This window comes from Elgaria multicarinata, chromosome 15, assembly GCF_023053635.1.
Source record: "Elgaria multicarinata webbii isolate HBS135686 ecotype San Diego chromosome 15, rElgMul1.1.pri, whole genome shotgun sequence".
Lineage (NCBI taxonomy): Eukaryota > Metazoa > Chordata > Lepidosauria > Squamata > Anguidae > Elgaria > Elgaria multicarinata.
In genome coordinates this window covers 11,156,997-11,172,285 of record NC_086185.1, presented here as the reverse complement: position 1 = coordinate 11,172,285, position 15,289 = coordinate 11,156,997, and the positions used below count along the sequence as shown (strand labels likewise).

The 15,289-nt window shown below is 41.7% G+C and overlaps 1 protein-coding gene across 2 annotated transcripts in view; it reads left to right on the top strand.

Moving 5' to 3' along the window:
- The first annotated feature begins 370 nt into the window (after nucleotides 1-370).
- BRWD3 (bromodomain and WD repeat domain containing 3) overlaps nucleotides 371-15,289 on the top strand; it is a 76,986-nt gene continuing 62,067 nt past the window's right edge. For both annotated transcript variants that reach the window (XM_063141960.1, XM_063141959.1), the window contains exons 1-6: nucleotides 371-441; nucleotides 534-592; nucleotides 774-803; nucleotides 1,841-1,900; nucleotides 12,095-12,245; nucleotides 12,708-12,806. In XM_063141960.1, the coding sequence (XP_062998030.1) occupies nucleotides 402-441; nucleotides 534-592; nucleotides 774-803; nucleotides 1,841-1,900; nucleotides 12,095-12,245; nucleotides 12,708-12,806 (439 nt within the window). In that variant the 5' untranslated portion in view covers nucleotides 371-401. The remainder of the gene's footprint in view (nucleotides 442-533; nucleotides 593-773; nucleotides 804-1,840; nucleotides 1,901-12,094; nucleotides 12,246-12,707; nucleotides 12,807-15,289) is intronic.

The following is a 15,289-nucleotide window of genomic DNA, read 5'->3' as shown; positions in this document are numbered from 1 at the left end:
TGCCTCGGTTCTCCCCTTTACCGAGCGTCTCTCTCGCGCTGCCCGTCTCGGTCCTCCTTCTTTTCCCTCAGGCAAGCGGCCCGTCTGAGGGCCCGGCCGGGCTCCGCGCCTTCTCCAAGCGGTGCTCCATGGAGGCGGCGGCGAGGCGGCGGCGGCGGCGATGAGGCGACGGGCAGCGCTAGCAGCAGCAGCAGCACCTCACAACCCCCGCCGCCGCCGCCGCCGGGGCTGCTCCGGGCGGCTGTAAAGGAGCCGCTCCTCGGTCGGTGGGTCGGGCGGACGGAGCTCGGCTGGAGCCGGGGACCATCGCGGCGGCGCGCTTTTCTCCTCTCCCCCGTCGTCTTCCTCCTTCCTTCCTTCCTTCCCTCCCTTCCCGACGGGCCTTCCCCTCAGGACGGAGGATGGCGGCGGCGGCGGCGGCCCCGACCCATCTGGAAGCCGGTGAGTCCCCCGGGCAGCCCGGACGCTGGAGGCTGGCTCCTGGGGCTCTCCTCGCCTTCCTCTAACCCGGCTTGTCTCTCCCTTCTCCGCAGAGCTCTACTACCTGATCGCCCGCTTCCTCCAGTCGGGACCTTGCAAGAAATCCGCCCAGGTGAGAGAGGAGCAGGCGGACCTGGCCGGCTGGGAAATGGGTCGGTGGGTGGGTAGGTAGGTAGGTGCGGGGTCTCATCCTGGACGGCGCCGAGCTGCCCAAGGGGCGGTGGGGAAGGGGCCTCGCTTGCCTCCCCTCACGCCCTTTGTGTGGGTCTCTCTCTCTCTCCCTCTCTCCTCAGGTGCTGGTGGAGGAGCTCGAAGAACACCGGGTAATGTCCCAGCATGTGGTGGGAGTGGGGGATGATTTGGGTGGGTGGGTGGGTTAGGGAGTCAGGTGGGAGGGGGATTAATTCCTAATTAATGTACGTCTTCTCTTCAGCCTTTAATTGGGACGGGGGTTTCCTTGTCACCTCCCCACTTCAACACCCCTCCTATTAACCCCTTTCCCCCAATATCCAATATATCAAAATATCACCGATGAGGACCTTTCTTGGGATACTTGTCTATTCCCCCACTTAGTCAAAAGGCCTTGATGGCTCCCAGCAAAGGGACTTCTCCTTTTCTCTTTCTCCACCCCCCCCCTTTATTTATTTAACTTACTCATTTACTTAATATCCATCTTGAAGTAGTAGTTTTGGCAAACTCTAAAGCTTTGCCGGCTACCTTACACACGGTGTTTTATTTATTTGGCCCTAATAAGAGATGAGCTCACCTTGCAATGGACCCCTAGACAGCTAACATGCATGTTTTTTTGTTCTGCTTTTGGAAAAGAAGTGGATTTTTTTTTTAACCAATGTTGTGGTTTAGGGACACCATTGGGTGTGTGTGTGTGTGAGTGTGAAAGCCAGAGTCAGCGACACTGTCTGGGTTTTGGTCAAGGATCTGGGACTTCCTTCCCAAGGGCAGCCAGATGTCTGTAGAGAAGTGGTCCTTATTCTAGGGTCCCAAAGGAAGAAAGTGTTCTCTTATACTACCAACTATGGCCGGGTTCGGACGACACGATAAGCAATGGTTGATTTTAATACCCACCCACCTACCTACCCCATTGATTATCGTGTCGTCCGAACTCAGCCTAGGACAGCTTTTACTTGAAACCTTTTCAAGAGCTGTGCCTAATTCACCTTTTTTTTAATTTGAAACTTTTGGAGGGATCCGTATTGTGGGTGCTGGTGGCATGTGGTCCATGTGTATGTAAGGATCACTAAGGACTTGGGGGAGATGGTGGGTGGGTGGGTGGGTGAGTCTGTTATCCCTTTCACCCCCCACCTCCACATCACTAGTTTTCTGTCTTTTCCTCCCACTTCAGTTGATCCCACGACGCCTGGATTGGCAGGGCAAGGAGCACCGAAGAAGCTTTGAGGATCTGGTGAGTAAAGGGTGGCTTTTAAACTTCAGCATGGCAGGAGGAGAGAAGTTGCTCCAGCAAAGGCAGGCTGGGCAGAGCTTAGGCAGCCTCTTCTCGGCCTTCCTCATGCATAGGATGAGTGAAAGATCTAGGAGAAAGAAAAGTAAAGAGTTCCTGTAGAGATCCCTGGTTTATTTTCTGTGTGATTCCCCCCCCCCCCCATCCCTTTCCCTATTGTGGAGAAATCAGGGAGGGTTATTTGAGGGCACGTACAAGGGGTTTCAGCCCAGGCCAATAGCGCTGTGCCTACCAGGCCTGAGTTCCGTGTTTGCAAATGAGAGTTCTATGCTGATTGGTTGGAGCTTTAAAGAGAGGAACTGAGCAGAGGAGGGTTGTTGGATATTTTTTTTATTTTCTTTTGCTGCATTAGGAAGGAAAATGCTGTCAGTCTCCCTGCAGACTAAGTCATATTAGGTGAAATCATAGAGAATCTGATGAAACGGATGTTGGTGTTTGTTCTTCCCTTTGGAATGTGTAGATCGTTGTAGAATGTAAATAAATTTATTCTTAAATGAGCAGTTTTTTTGATTCTGCAGAATCGGTGTGAAAATGTGTATGTTTCGAAAGATTGAAAACATCTCTCTTTGCTTGTGACATAAAGGAGTAGTAACCCCAGTTTACAAAAAGGAGAGAAAGGTTAAATGCTCATTGGTTCAAAATCTTTGAACAGAGCTTGGTTCCTGTTCATTTTATCACTTTGTGGTGGGCAAAGAATATTGTACAGATGGGTTCAGAATACAGGCATATAGAGTGAATGCCAAGCACCAGGTGCATTGGTGCAACTCATTTTGTTGGATATAAAATCTGGGTTTGATTCTAAAGTATATACTAAGGATACGAAGTGCTGTGCATGAGTATCATTTTTGAATATGTCAGTGCAGTATGTTTCTTTATATTGGTAATCAATGACAGTTCAGTTAATGCCAATGTTCAGCTCTCTAGTGTTTTAAAGTCTTACTTTTTATGATTTTAATTTGGTAATTTATCTGTTTACTAGGTGGCTGATGCAAATAAATTTCTATCTGTTTACTCTGTGTGTGTGTGCGCATATATATATATATATATATATGTTGATGGTTGATGCAAATAAATTTCTATCTTCCTGAGAAGTACTATTGGTGAGTTTTCTGTCTGTCCTAATTCTGTAGGTGCGGCTTTTTCAGAACGCTTGTAGTTCCATATATCTTGCTTTTTTTTGCCTTGCAGTAAGAATTTCTGTAATAATTGGCATTCATATATGTGTTACTTTGCAGTTCAGTGTGCTATAAGATAGCACTGCATGTGTAAATATTTTACTAAGTAAACTATTTTAAGGTTGCATGGATTTGTTATCCTTTTGTCTCTGTGTATTTTTGTTTCCATAATTTTGTAGATAAATAACAAACAAAAGACTACTAAAGAGTCCTGCAAGGGAGTACTTTAATAACATGGATTAGGGGCTTTGCAGATTTCACTTTAGATTTTCCTTGGAATGATATTTACATGTATAGCCTATAGCTGCCATCTCTGCTGGTATAAGCCAATGGGCATGCTCACTTATTAAATGGGTTCCCGTCACTTCCAATTGTAACTATGACGAAAGATAGCCCTGGTGACTGAGCAATTTCAGGTTAATTCCATACCTTGTTTCTTATCTTGCAACATTTATTTTTTATGATGCTGGTTGTAGTTTTCTCTTGAAATTAGAGGTATTGGATGTGGAAGAAAATCTATGTAACTCATATAAGCAGGGAAGAATAAAATCAAATTTAAGAATTTATTTTGTTTGGTTACAATGGATTCTTTCCTCTTCCCCTGGTCAATATTGTATGTATAAGATTCAGCTTATTTTCCCTCCAAGTGCTGTCTTTTTAATACATGCACGAAAATTAAACTCTAGCAGAGGCGAAACAGAAACAAGCCAACGCAATTAGAAAAATATGAAAAACAACTAATGTGAAATCAAGAACGATTTGTGTGGCAAGACTTACAATTTTTTATCATAAGTATGAAACTGCTTTTCTTCCTTGTTCATACATTGAACATATAACTGGGGCTAAAATAAATTTGAGAAGATCCCAGCTGAATTTTTGTTTTTTAAGGCTGCACTCCTATAATTATGTGTAAGCTCAGTTATACACAATGGCATTTACTTGTAAAAAAAATGTGGATAGGATTGCTCTCTTAAGTCTTCAGTACAACTTTTCATAGTACTGAAATACATTTTTTCTGATATTCATGTCATGGTAACTCCTTTTATTTTTATATTAGGTTTTATTCAATCTATCAAGCTTTATATATATTATACATTATTAATATACCCATCAGTGTAATTATCTCTGTCTGGCACATCTATATAAACACTGCTAGCGGTACTTCTAGCAACTACGTTACATGGCAAAGTAGTCTTATAACAAGAGGTATTCCTGTACCATTGCTGTAAATAAGGGAATAATATACTCAAACAACCTGATTGGTTAGAATTGGAACTAATAACGTGGTCTGTGAATGTTTACGCAATAAACAAGGGAAGGAAAAATACTGGATGATACTACAACAGCGTTGCCCAAGTTTTCTTTACCTTAAATGGAGAATGTATGTCGTTTATACAGCCTTTTAGGGTTCGGACAACAGGATCAGAATGGGAAACGAACGTTGATTAACGCGTCGTCCGAACTCAGCCTGTGTCTATGTTTTCAATTTATATAAGTTTTATACCAGATTAATTTTCCTAGTTTTCCCCAAGCAATGAAAGCTGTAGTCTGAGGGTGCTAAGAAGTTCTTGAGTTCTATGGTAAAGTTTCCCTGAGATGGAGAACTATAGATATACAGATGTTCTCAAACTTGCTCTGCTAGTCCTGAGGCCTGTGTGCTACCCTCCAGTATCAGATGCAATAAAACTATGTATACCAGTTGCTGGGGAACATGGATGGGAGGGTGCGGTTGTACCTGTGTCCTGCTTTTGGTTCCTGGTCAACAGGACTAGATGGACCCTTGGTCTGATCCAGCATGGCTCTTCTGATGTGCTGTTGAGGTGATGTGCAGAAAGATTGTACTACAAAGAATCTTTATACACTACATTTCCCCCCCTGATGATGCTGTTTGAGGCCTAAAAATTTACCAGTTAAGGGGCCCTTCTCAGCAGCTTGCCTTAGGGCCCATGGTTTTCATTACATGGTGCAAATGATCCCTGCGTAAAAGCGGGGGAGTTAAGATATGAATTATGTATGTGCTGTTATTTGTAGAACAAAAAAAAACGGTTTTAAGTGGTCTGTTAAGACCCCTAGAAATTTTGAAGCAGTACGTTAAAAAAAAATAGTTTAAGACTTGCTGCCCTAACTTATTCTAGTTACATGGGAATTGTTTGGAGATGTCTCAAAATTAGGGCAGATTTGCACTTGATTATTTCTTTGGGATTACAAACAATTCCTTTGGATGAGAAACTCTCCAAATCTGGCATTCATTGCTATGGGGCGTATGATCTAGTGGACTTATGTGCTTGCTTCTGTGGACTTATATGTGAGGCTGGCATAGGATTCCCTGCCTTATGGCAGTCCTTTGGGACTTGATATGATTCAGAGTTGCAGATTTAGAAGATGCTCACTATCTAAAATGCATTTTCCAAACTGGTCCTGAATTCCTTGTGGGATAATGCTGAATCAAGATGCATTGAAGGCATATTGTAATTAAACATGTTCACACATGTGTAGCCACCAGAATAACTTCTAATCCTGGAGATGCAGAAGTTAGTGTCTTGCATTTTATGGTAAATAGTGTTATTTTGGCACATTCATTTAATCTACGCTATTATTTTCATGTTTTATTGTAGCTAACTGAACGGGAGTGAACACTTGCATTATATTAAGCTGCAAATACATTACAATTTCTTTGAAAAATTAGGAATTAAGCACTGGTGGTTTGTCACTGATGTGAATTGAAGTCTATGTACACCTAAGTGCCGTAGTAATACTAAGTGTAACACAATCCTATGCATGTCTGTCCCAAAGGAAGCCCATTGACTTCTGTGGGGACTACTCACAAGTAAGCAATCCTTTATTTATATAATTCAGAATATTTATTGGCCGCCTTTCAGGGCAGAAGCCTTCCCAAGGTGGCTTACAGAACAACTACTTAAAAGCAGTTAAAATATTAAAAGTGATAAAAACATAAACACAGTAATATAGCAATAAAAACAGCAATAAATACCGACCTTTATGTACTGCCTTTCAGACTGAAGGCCCCAGAGCAATATTCATAGCTTAAAATACATAATAAAATGCAGTACCATAAATGCAATATGGTACATGGTTTCTTCTCGGGGAAGGGTGCACAGTAAAGTGTACATAGAGTTGCAGTTTAATTTATTTGCTTTTATTTATTACATTTCTGTTTCATTTTATTACATTTCACACCAATAGCCAAAACTCTCTGGGCGGTTCACAAATGTTTAAACAGATTTAATGTTTTTATAAAATATTTCAATTGGATGCATAATCTCAGTTGTTTTTACAAGCATCCTGTAAGGCAGGGTCAATATTACTACCTCCATAATAGAGGTACGTGTTTATAAAACAAAACACCAGCAAGCCAGATAGCCAGTAGCTGCAAATATATCGGAAAGGCCTGTGGGGCCGGGCGACAGCAAAGTCAGGGGCACAGAATTGCCTCTTTTCCAGTACTCTGTTGCTGGTTATTATTATTATTATTATTATTATTATTATTATTATTATTTATTTATTTATTTATTTATATAGCACCATCAATGTACATGGTGCTGTACAGAGTAAAACAGTAAATAGCAAGACTCTGCCGCATAGGCTTACAATCTAATAAAATCATAGTAAAACAATAAGGAGGGGAAGAGAATGCAAACAGGCACAGGGTAGGGTAAGCAGGCACAGGGTAGGGTAAAACTAACAGTATAAAGTCTGCACAACATCAAGTTTTAAAAGCTTTAGGAAAAAGAAAAGTTTTTAGTTGAGCTTTAAAAGCTGCGATTGAAGTTGTAGTTCTAAAATGTTCTGGAAGAGCGTTCCAGGCGTAAGGGGCAGCAGAAGAAAATGGACGGAGCCGAGCAAGGGAAGTAGAGGCCCTTGGGCAGGCGAGTGTGAGATGAGAGAGGAGAGATAGGAAGGAGCTAGACAATGGTTAAAAATCTCTGGTTAAAAATGAGAGACAAAACTCCTTGGTGATGGTGAAATGCTGCTTATGTGCTGTAGTGTGCATTAGAGTGGCACTATTTCATACTTTGTGGACTCCTGGCACTTTTACCCCGCCAAAAGTTGGCCACCAGCTGAATAATAATGTTTTTAAGAGGCCTAAAAGCTGCCCCCATTCTCTTTGCTTTCTGCTGTTTTTTTAAAAAAACAAAGCAAAGGGTTTTCGTTTTCTCGTGCTTGCCCAAGTCTCCTAATGCTTGTCCATTAACACCTGTTTGCCAGAGTCAAGTGGCTTTTAATTTACAGATGAATAGACTGCAGCACCCTTGACTGCCCCTGTTTTTTTAAGGCTTCATACAGAACAAATAACCAAGGTGAAAACAAATCATTCTACTGTGTTGATAACTTTGCAGATGTTTGAGATAACAATTGATTTGCAGCAATGCAAGAATTATGTTGACCTGCTAGTTAATTTGCTTTTCAATCTCCCCCTATTATGCAACTGACCTGCTAGGGTCTGACACCTCCGTGAAAGACAGTAATATAAAATAATGAGGATTTTCGCTTGCATAGTCATCCTGCCATAAAATATGGTAATGGCCACTAGCTTCAGTGTCTTTGCAAAACAAACGGATCTATAAGTAGCTATTGGCTGACAAAACTAAAATGTATCTGCAGGTTCAGAGACTGTATACCTCTGAATACTAGTTACTGAGACAGAGGGTATGTTTGTCTTCATGTTCTGCTCGTGGTGTGTCCAGAATATGGCCATTATGGGGAAACAGGATAGTGGACCAGGTGAACTTTTCGTCTGATCCGGCACGGCTCTTACGTTCCGTTTTTGTGGTTAGGAACTCCAAATCTTTCTAAGGGGATTCTGTCAGCTGCCTGGTACTACTTGCAGTGCAATTCTAAACCTGTCTACTCAGAAATAAACCCCATTGAGTTCTGTGGGACTCAATACCCGGCAAGTATGCATAGGATTGCAGCTGGAGAAACAGCCTTTTCCTTATTGAATCATCTGGAAGACGGGAGTTATTTATTTATTCCTTGACTAACTCAGCTATGCAGCGCTACTTGAGTTGGAAATCTTCATCTCCTGGTTTTCAGGAAGGTGGGACAGGGGTTCTGCCATTCCTCTATCTTAAGGGGTGGGCAGTTAGTGACCCTCATAGAATAGTAGAGTTGGAAGGGGCCTATAAGGCCATCGAGTCCAACCCCCAGCTCAATGCAGGAATCCACCCTAAAGCATACCTGACAGATGGTTGTCCAGCTGCCTCTTGAAGGCCTCTAGTGTGGGAGAGCCCACAACCTCCCTAGGTAACTGGTTCCATTGTCGTACTGCTCTAACAGTCAGGAAGTTTTTCCTGATGTCCAGCTGGAATCCAATAAAGGATTCAACAGCTTCAGAGTTCTGTCTTTTACTTGGGTTTCTCTCCCCCGCCCCCTCAAGCCCTTTCTTCAGGAACAATCAGCATTTCTTGCTCTTCTGTAGTGGTGCCTAAAAGACAGAAGTTATTCAAAATCGTTGTCGCTGCTGAGTCTAAGTTTATGTGGAGTTTTGCAAGTTAATGAAGTCTCTGCTGAAAAACATCATCGCAATCCAGCAGGTGTTCGTTCAGGTCTTTGAACAAAACCTCATAAGACTTTTTCCCACCAAAGTCCCTTCCAGATGATTGGGTGAAGGTGGTGGTGGGTTGTCTCAAGTTTGTTGATTCAGCACCCTTGACATTCATAAGCCAAATGTTTTGTTGCTTTTACTTATTTAGTGCTGTTTTTTATTAGCCGCCTTGGGCGTTTGTTTTTGGCTGAAAAGATAGGCTATAAACCACTAGATAATGTAAATAAAATTTTAAAAGGGCACAATCCTATTTGTGTGTAGACAGGGAGTTCTAAAACTCCCAGCATGGAAATTGCTGGAAATTGTAGGACTTTTCTTCATGTAAACATCCATAGGATTTCGCCCTATCCTCCATAATGATTTTTTTTTTAACGAGATGTCGTATAGCACAGTCCATAAACTGTGAAATCTGTGGTTCAAATCTTGCTTTAGCTGCTTACTCACTTGGTGGCCTTAGGCAAGCTACTTTTCTGGATCTCTGCCCCTTACTCCCCACCCCATCCCCTGCCTGCCTGCAAGAAAACCAGTGTGGTAAAGTTAGTAGACTAACATTGGATGTAGACTGGGTTTAAATCCCTCCATGGGCAAATCACAATCTCTCAGCCAAAGCTTTCTTGCAAGGCTGTTGTGATGGGAGGAAAAAAAATGAGAGAAACATGTTTAGTGACTTGAGCTGTTTGGATGAAGGGGAATAAAAATGTAATTAGTGAAAACAACGATAGTCATAATATGGGGGCAATGTGGCCTTGCTTACATGGATGTTGTAAGGATTATTCTTGTATGAAATGTGCTTAGAACACTCCAAAAGCACAATGTAAACACTAAGCATTTTGTGTGGCATAAATAATCTTTTTTCTGAAAGTTGTTCCCTGCACTTCTTCCTGATCTTATATAAGTTCAGTTATTTTAAGCTAAGGTAGTCTGGATTTCAAATAATCTTAAAACTCAAAATTCCATTACGCATTCCATTAAAAAATCCCTTTTCTATTTTGCCTGCACTATTCTACATATAAAGCAAAAGCTTCCATATGCCGTCATCAACAAACATTCAGTAGCAGAGACTGACCTGGGCTTGCACGATCATGGAGGGGAACTAAACCACAGAAGCTTATCCTTGCATACGCTACAGTTACATTCGCGGGGTGGGTGGGTGGGGGGTGGGGGGTGGTGTAGCATAATTACCCTGGGTAGCACATCTTGTCATGTGGTGTGAAACTGGCTAGGATGACTAGTTGATGTGAATAACGAGCCACTTAGGAGCCGCTTTTGTAGAGTTCTGGGTGAAACAAGTGAAAACTAAGTCTGTATCGAAGAAATATGCCACTGTGGCTTACGTCCCCTCTGTGATTGTGCAAACTGGGCCATTGGCTTTTCCATTTTATATCTCCTCCTAGGTACCCTGACGTTGGAACGAAGGGCTGTAAAGTTTGTAATCATTGGCAGACAGTTCAATCTCCTCAAACTTCAATTGCTTTATAAATGGAAGGATGATAAAAAGATTTTTTTAAAAATAAATAAATAGCTGAAATGATATGCTGATACCACTTGCTTCAATCCCTTATCTGAAATCCTGGTTAAGAGGGAACCTTGGTTTGCAGTAACGTTTTTGCTGATGAAACACTTAACTGTAGTTCAGGTTGGCGGCGAGAATTGCTGTATGCTGGGGAGCATGCCAGATCTATTAATTGCGGTGAAATTATTCTCAGCAGGCTTCTCTCCTGGTATAAATTAATGTTATGCCAAACTATAATTAAGTTTAAATATGGTTTGACATGGTGTCTGAATTTGCCAAGCGTGGCTATGCGTATTGGTCCACCACACCATAGAAATGGGACTGCTGAGGAGATAAAAAACAAAAACTCAGTGGTAGAGCATATGCTTTGAAAGTAGCAAGTTTTCTGATTCCAATTTAAAAGGATATTGAGCAGCAGGGCCCGGAGAGGCCTCTGCCAGAAACCCTGAAGAGTTTGGGTCATTGCTGGGCTAGGTGGACAAATAATGTGACCTTGTATATGGCAGCTTTCAATAAAAGCAGACAAGCAGCTGTAAACTGTGGTTTGCCAATTCTTTTGGAAGTCCAAGCAGTGGTTTGGTGTGATTATAGAATTGAGCTACGTTGGGATAGGACATTTAAAGCTTTCCTTGAATTTGCTGCACATGCAGAGATTCGTATGTTAATGTTTGCTGTTTACAGCAGAATGGAGCACGGGGGTGCTGGTGGGTTTGTTTTTTTTTGTGGGGGGGGCACTTCTTAGGATTCTATTCCCTTCCCGCCCCATAACAATAGTGACAGGCTAACCACTTTGGAAATGTATGAACACACTATCCTGCCCAAAGTGATGCACGCGTGGGTCTGGTTCGCACACAATGACCACACAAGGTTTTTGTTTTGTTTTTTTAGAAAAAAACACCTGGTTTATCATGAACAAGCCAGGAAGCCAGATTCCAGCTGGATATCAGGAAAAACTTCCTGACTGTTAGAGCAGTACGACAATGGAACCAGTTACCTAGGGAGGTGGTGGGCTCTCCTACACTAGAGGCATTCAAGAGGCAGCTGGACAACCATCTGTCAGGGATGCTTTAGGGTGGATTCACTCTGCTATTCTATGATTCTATGTTAGTCCCTGTGGCTCAATGACTCATGGCGCCCTCTGCCAGTAGGAATGGCTAAACAAGCCAGGGACACTCAATCCCTGGGTTGATTAGCCTTAACTCTGGCTTGTCTCTGATTTAACCCTGGGTTCTACCTCTGGCTGTTCAGGGGAGAGACAAGCTAGAGTTACAGGTTCTGCTATCGAGCTAAACCCTAGAGATAGAGTGCCCCTGGATTATTTAGCTGTACACACTGGCAGGAGGAGCTAATCAGGAGCATTTGCACCATGGGGACTAGCATCCTGGTTCATTCACAACATTCCAGGTTTAAAAACAAACAAACTGGGTTGTCTTTGCATCTGAACAGGGCCATAGAGTGGACACCTGCCTTGATGTGAACAGGAAAGCCTATATGTGCATTGTGGGTTGCACAGGGTTCTGAATCAAAGGGTCCATCCCCCCTTATTCAAGCCAAAATAATAACTCTGTAAGATAGTTTACCCATGCAGGATACAGAAGGTAGTTCTAGCACATATAGATGCGGGGATAAAGGCTGGTGTGGATCTGTTACTTTTCAGTTTTTACCACGTGATGTGTTGAGGTTCTTTCTATGCTAAGCATGGGATAGGGTGCCCTTTCCCCTATTTTGCAGTCAGTTAAATAGGAACGGGGAGCTTTTCTCTCTAAAAGTGAAACAAAAAAAAAGTTAAAGCATAGGGGGAAATTGATGCTTTCCTCCCCCTGCAAGTTAAGGAAGGGTCTAAAAATGTGCCTATATGTGGTTTGTTTGTTTTTTAAATTTAGGTGGCAGCCAATGCTCACATCCCTCCAAATTACCTTCTCAAAATCTGTGAACGGATCGGACCCCTGTTGGACAAGGAGATCCCACAGAGCGTACTTGGGGTGCAGACGCTGCTGGGAGTGGGCCGGCAATCCTTGCTAAGAGCGGCCAAAGGTAAAATGTGTGACAGTACGTAACAGGAAATTGTACTTCTGTTTATTTTATTGTAAAAGCTGTATCCCACCTTATAAAGGGCCTAAAGGTGGCTTACGAAAATGTTACACCTGTTTAAACCTAGTATACATCAAACGAGCAATTAAAATAATATTCTTTTATAAGGAAAATGGCTCTTCAGGTAGTTATTAGTTTATACTGTAAATAAAGAAACGGGGAAATAAACAGAAACAGTATTTTTAAAAGCAAACATTGTTGCTTGCGAGGGCTTTAGTGGGTCACTTCTTGTTTTGGGATAACTAGGAACAATCTCTACAAACAGCTTTGCAGGGAAGGAGGGACAGGAAGGACCTCAAAGAAGTCTTTCATGTTCGTCGTTTTAGCAGGAAAAGGCAGGCTGGGTTGCAGAGCCCAACTCTCCAGCTCAAGGTTCTTGACCCGCTTTGATTTTCATTTGCACAGACTGCAGGCACACGTCATGGAAGGGATCGGCGTTTGCAGCGCTTCACAGAGGCAGGCCGCCCGAACTACCTGCGAACTATGGGAAACCACCAAATGTGGGTAAGGAATAACTCACTTAAGGGTGTTTCAGTGCTCATTTTGATTTGATATTTTATGTATCCACGTTTTGAACTAGAATTTTTTTCTTTGACCCAAATGTTAAATCTCAAGCGTTGGGGCAGTATAGAAAGAATACGAATATTTATTTATTTATTTACAAAATTTGTATACTGCTCCATATCTGAAACTGATTCTGGAATGGTGAACATAAGAATTAAAACAATAAAAGGTACCAAACATAAAACACAATTATTATACTAAAAACCACAGAATGCCAATAAAAACCTTGGCTGTCAGTCAAGGAATACTTCCTGGAATAAGTCTGTTTCCAGGAGGCGCCAGAAACAACACAGCTTTGGTGGCTGCCTGATCTCCAGGGGCAGAGAGTTCCATAGAAAGGGGGCCACCACACTGAAGGCTTCTCTAAGGAATATAAGGGAGAAGTGAACATTTCCAAGCTAGACTTCTTCTTCTTCTTCTTCTTCTTCTTCTTCTTCTTCTTCTTCTTCTTCTGAGCAGTAGTTCACTCACTTCTGTTGCATGCATAGAACATACTTAAACATGCACTTGTCTTTCCTGTAAAGAAAACAATTTTTGTATAATGATATAAACTGGAAAGGACCAAGAAGTCATGTAGTTTATCTCCTATTGCAAGGTAGGATTATCCATTCACCAGGCTTGCTCACCTGGGTTTTCATTTACGTATTTTTACTTTGATCCTCCCACCTTGGAAGTAACTTCCAGTTACCAAATAGGGCAATAAGTCAAATCTGGCCTGTGAGCAAAAAACATCCTCTGAATCATCATCCCAAATACGCATTTAAAGACCCTACGGAGGGAGTGGGGAATCCTTCATAATTTCAGTGAACAATAACTGAGGCAACAGTAAAATTAAATTATTTATTTATTTAAAACATTTATATCCCGCCCTATATCAATAAGATCTCGGGGCGGCGTACAGATAAAACAGTAAATATACGCAGCTAAAAACAAATTAAACCATAAACCAAGTTAAAACAATACATAATTTAAAAGCAGTAAAACTATTAAAACGTTATTTAAAAACAATGTTTTTAAGTCTCGGTCTATCAGTAGAAACATCTCAAAAATCCTAAATTAGGTATGTGTGTGTGTCAGATTTAGCATAGTCAATCTAACAATGACAAAGCGAGAGGCCTTGCTGGAAAAAAAATAAAAGCATCTATTTAAATCAAATGTGTGGTTTGTTTGTTTTTCAATGAGAGTTAAAATAGCAGAAGCATTATCAAAACATGCCACATTTCACTGATAAATATGGTTTTTTTTGACTTAGTGCCCAACCTTCAGCTGCCGTTGCATAGTATTACATAGTGTAAGATGGCATTCAAGGTTCCCACCACTGGTGCAAAGAAACCCTTGTTCTTGGGCTGGGAACCAACCCCCCTGCCTCCGCTACTGCTGCCAGCACTTTGTAAAAGCCCTAACACATTTTTGAGGCCTGGGTGGAACCGCTGTCGCCCCTTGCAGCCCATAGCCTGGAATTCCAATTCAGGCTTTGAGACCCTAAATGCTGACTTCGCCTTTTGCCTAGCTGTTTGCTACAGTAAGAGCGTGATCCTAGGCATGTTCAAACCAACAAAAGTCCGACAACTCCCAGCTTTCCCCGGCCAGCTACACTAGCTGGGGAAATGCTAGGTGTTGTAGGACCTTATTTATTTATTTATTACATTTCTATACCGCCCAATAGCTCTCTGGGCGGCTCACAAAACCATGTTTCTATCTAAACATGGATAGGATTGATTGTACTCTAAGTTATTTTCCCACTTGTATTTTGCAGCAAGAAGGCCAGGCCTATTGTCAATAGAGTTGGGCATCAGTTATCCCCTGTGAAAAGAGGAGGGGGCAATAATAATTTTATTTGTTATCCACCTCTCCCTCTGGATCGAGGCGGGGTACAACACAAATGCAAAGCGCAATAAGGGTGATAACACTCAACCACAAAGATTCACTTAGAGATGTAAAATAGACGCAATATATGAGAGAGAGAGGTGATATATACAACATATATATACAGTTTGTAATCAATCTACAGAACAATTCCTCCTAGCTGGTACGTGTTCTTAAACCCCTTTAAAACAAATCCAACAGTGCAAAACCTCCACAATAAAAATGAATAAAGAAATTATTATTATGATTTCTGTTTCTGTTTTTCTTTATTCATTTTTATTGTGGAGGTTTTGCACTGTTGGGTTTGTTTTAAAGGGGTTTAAGAACATGTACCAGCTAGGAAGAATTGTTCTGTAGATTGATTACAAACTGTATATATATATATGTTGTATATATCACCTATCTCTCTAATATATTGCGTCTATTTTACATCTCTAAGTGAATCTTTGTGGTTGAGTGTTATCACCCTTATTGTGCTTTGTCAATTCAACCACAGCCTTCTATCTACTTTGTTTTACAACACAAATGCAAACATCATATGACTAATTAAAACATTT